Source organism: Panthera uncia, chromosome D1, assembly GCF_023721935.1.
Source record: "Panthera uncia isolate 11264 chromosome D1, Puncia_PCG_1.0, whole genome shotgun sequence".
Taxonomy (NCBI): Eukaryota; Metazoa; Chordata; class Mammalia; order Carnivora; family Felidae; genus Panthera; species Panthera uncia.
In genome coordinates, this window is record NC_064808.1 from 52,328,830 (window position 1) to 52,332,890 (window position 4,061).

The 4,061-nt window shown below is 40.4% G+C and overlaps 1 protein-coding gene across 1 annotated transcript; it reads left to right on the forward strand.

The window, feature by feature from the left end:
• Positions 1-677: 677 nt before the first annotated feature.
• LOC125917088 (olfactory receptor 51I2-like) lies at positions 678-2,603 on the forward strand. Its single transcript, XM_049623353.1, has 2 exons — positions 678-1,764; positions 2,588-2,603. The coding sequence occupies exons 1-2, from the start codon at positions 836-838 to the stop codon at positions 2,601-2,603; spliced, it is 945 nt and encodes a 314-aa protein (XP_049479310.1). The 5' UTR covers positions 678-835.
• Positions 2,604-4,061: the final 1,458 nt, after the last annotated feature.

The following is a 4,061-nucleotide window of genomic DNA, read 5'->3' on the forward strand; positions in this document are numbered from 1 at the left end:
TTTCCCTATAACCCTCTATGCCAACACACATATCCCACACATTTTCCATTGCCCAAGAAAAAACAAGTATAGACTATCCTCTGGGCTGTGGCTTGGACATCCCTGGGGAATAGCAACTCGCTAAGGTATCCAGCCAGTGGTATAAAGGTAAGTATCTTAGTTGCAGTTTTTCTGGGCTCCTTCAGGATGTGAAGAGGTAGAGAAGGCTATGACAAGCAAGGTAAGTACCTTGGGCCAAAATACAATCCCTTCTATACTACTTAGAAGGATGGAGGTCTGGTTAGTGAGTCTGAGATTCCCCTCTCTTCAGCTGCTGCCAGGAGGAGGAGCCAATGGTAAGGAGATGAGCATATGTCAGAAGCAGCAAGAAAAGTAAGGAGGCCTGGACTTCCAGAGACAGCAGATCTATGCCTCTAGATGAAGCATAGGAAATGAAGGAGTCTACTTTCCTAAAGCACAGAAATTTACTGATTCAGAGAATTATTCAGAAACCCAGCTCTGTGTCCAAGAAAATTAGTACCCTTTTGTTTCTCTAAGTAGGGCAACAGTATACGTGAAATGTAAATCCATTTCAGTCATTTATTTTCCAGTAATTATGAGGAAGTTAAACTATCCCCTACATTCTGCATTTGTTTGGGGGACATATTAGCTAATGTATGTACATTCCTGGAATGGTTAATAATACAAAGAGCTGAGAAGATGAGAAATAATTAATGAAAAATTATATACAGCATAAACAAATATCTTCCTAATAACAAGTGTCCTATCACCATCTTTCTGTCTGCCCAGACTGAAGAGGTCACATCTTTCTGAAGACTTCAACTGCTTCCCAAAGATGCTCCCTTCCCAGACCTATGTCAACATCTCCTTCTTCCAGCCACATGCCTTCCTGATGATTGGCATCCCAGGGCATGAGGCTGTTCATGGATGGATCTCTATCCCCTTCTCCTCCATGTACACTGTGGCCCTCACTGGAAACTGCCTGATCCTCTTGGCTGTGAGGAAGACTCCCAGCCTGCACCAGCCCATGTACTACTTCTTGTCCATGCTGGCCCTCACTGACGTGGGCCTCACCCTGTCCACACTGCCCACCACCTTGGCTGTGCTCTGGTTTGGCCACAGGCTCATAGGCTTCAATCCCTGCCTGGTCCAGATGTTCTTCCTCCATTCCTTCTCTGTGGTGGAGTCGTCAGTGCTCCTGGCCATGTCATTTGACCGCTTTGTGGCCATCTCGAACCCTCTTCGCTATGCAACTGTCCTCACCAATAATGTCATCATCAGGATTGGGATGGCCATTGTGGCCCGTGCTGCCCTGTCTCTCTTCCCAGTGCCTTTCTTGCTTAAACGCTTGAACTTCTGCCCTAACAAAATCCTTTTGTCCCACTCGTTCTGTTTTCATCCTGATGTGATGAGAAGAGCCTGTGCTGACATCACCATAAACATCATCTATGGGCTCTATGTGGTATTGTCCACTGGAGGCATAGACTCTCTGCTCATCGTCCTATCCTATATTCTTATCCTACACACAATCTTGGGACTGGCATCTCCCAGGGAGCGCATCCGAGCCTTCAACACCTGTGTTTCCCATATCCTGGCTGTCTTTGTCTTTTTCATTCCAGGCATTACCATGTCCATGATCCACCGTTTTGGGAGGCACTTGTCCCCCATTGCACATGCCCTTGTTGCCTATGTATACCTGGTGGTACCCCCTGTGCTCAACCCCATCATCTACAGTGTGAAATCCAAGCCCATCAGGGAAGCCATGTTTAGGATGCTAAAGAGAAAGGGCCAAGACTGATCAAACTATGAAATATAATTGGGTCCGGGTACCATAAAGGAAACTTGTTGCTGTACTTTGCAGGAACCTGCTACCCTCATAAAGCATTGAAAATTCCTACTCAGGAAGTGGGAAGACCATCAGGATTATTTATGTTTCAAATTTACATTCATGATTTACTTTTTACTGTAAATAGTGCTGAGGATTAAAGACTGAAAAATATATTAAACATGATCCTTTCTCTCCAGAAGCACATTCTTGTATGAGGATAAAGGCAAGTAAATACACACCAGCATACAAGTACAACAATAAAGTCCTGTGCAAGAGGTTACTAGAGGAACTGCAAATTGGTAGCGGCCAGAAATTGCCTGGGAAGATCAGAAAACCTCTACAAAGGAGGGAATGTTTTTTATTTCACCTTGAAAAATGTGTAGGGTTTCTCTAGGCAAAGTAGGAATTCAGTAAGAAAGATAAAAATCCAGGAAAAAAGAGCAATATGAAATAAAAGGCTCCGTGTCTTGAAGAAGTAAACGTGTTCATGGAAAGTTAAGCATGCCTGCACTTCTTTATGTCTCTACCACTTGTTATACCTACACAGGTGTGACTGTGGTGTAGGGGTTGAAGAAGGAGTGGTATGGGATGAAGCCAGAAGATTGTACAATTTGTACAGAATTATACGGAACTGCACATACTAACATAACTTATATGCTAACTGCATATACCATGCTAGGTAGTTTGGTTTGCCAAAAAAACATATAAATCATTTATTAAATATTTTACTATAAAATAAGTTAGGAGTATGTATTGCAGGTTAAAAGTGTATTGACATACAAGTAAAACTAGAGCCAAAAGACTATCAGCTTAAGCTTTTATCTGGTCTCAGGGTCTTCCCAGACACCATTTACTTTGCCTGCAATGTTCTCATCTCCCCACCTACCTATATCTCATTTCTAGCTACACTTCTTATTAGTCAAGTAGAAGCCTAATTTCTCAGAAAATTTGTCCAATTCTCTTCTCCACATTATTCACTGGACTGTGTTTGTCTCCTATGCAATATATGCACATATGCAATATGCAACAGTCTATCACTCGACTAGACTGTAAACCCCAAGCGTGCCAAAATATACTCAGTTTTAGTGGTGTTTGTGGAGTAATAGCTGCTTAATGATTCTTTTGAATATATAAATGAATTTGAATGGGGAAAAAGAATACATATAAACGATTGCAAAAGTTTGTGAAAAGGCTTCTACTTGAACTTGGATAGCTGACCTGGAGATGTGAGAGGTGCAAAACAGCTAACTGATTGAACTAAGGCTCCTCAACCTAGTGAAGGTTTCCTACTTTTTCACCCTATGGGATCTCCTGGGCCCTTTTCCCAGACTTTATGCCCTTCACACATCAATGAAATACTCTGGCTCCGTAAAGAATTTTTGTAGGAAAAAAATTACAATACTAAGATTTTTTAATATATTTCTGCTTGAGTATACCTTCATACAAAGTGAAGCTGAAAGGGGATGTCTGTCTCTCTTCTTAACCACTCCCCATCCTCTCAAAAGTATGAGGTTCAATATCATAATATCTTAGTATGTACTGTCTGCACTGGGTTATAGTGGTTAAGAACACAAACTGTAGAGTCAGGAAACAAGCCTTATTCAAATTCTAAGCCTGTCTCTTACACTTACCAGCTATCTAACTTGGGAGGATTTTACCTTTTATGTGTTAACAAATAGTTTGTTTATTCTTTAGTGATCCCTATGTGCCAAGCACTCTGCTAGTTGATCATAATATAAAGGTACCAAAACCAAACTTGATTTTTTTATGGAAGGAATACACATCAATTAAATATCTCTGACTTCTTCAGTCACCAGTTACAGAAATGTCCCTTCTTTTAAAGGCTCTTGTAATTATCTCAACCCATATGAATATAAACTCCCTGTCTTAAGGTCAACTGTGCCATATAACACAACACAATCACAGGAGTGGTATTTTACCACATTCAAAGATTTGCGGGACTAGACTAAATATATACCGAAATAAATGTAAATTTACAATGAATTAAGAGCTATCCATTTAGGCTCCTCTTCCCCCAGTAGACTATAAGTTCAATGAAGGAAGAGCCTAACACTTTTGTTCTACACTGCATTCTGAATGCAAAGTTTGCACTCATTTTAATAGTACTTAATGTTAATAGCACTAAAAATGTATTCAGCTACTATATTAGTTTTCCACTGCTGCATTAAAAAATTACAAAAAAAAATTTTTATCTTAAAATAACACCCATTTA

Coding starts and splice junctions, on each gene's coding strand:
- LOC125917088 (XM_049623353.1), top strand. CDS start 836: ATGCTCCCTTCCCAGACCTATGTCAACATCTCCTTCTTCCAGCCACAT.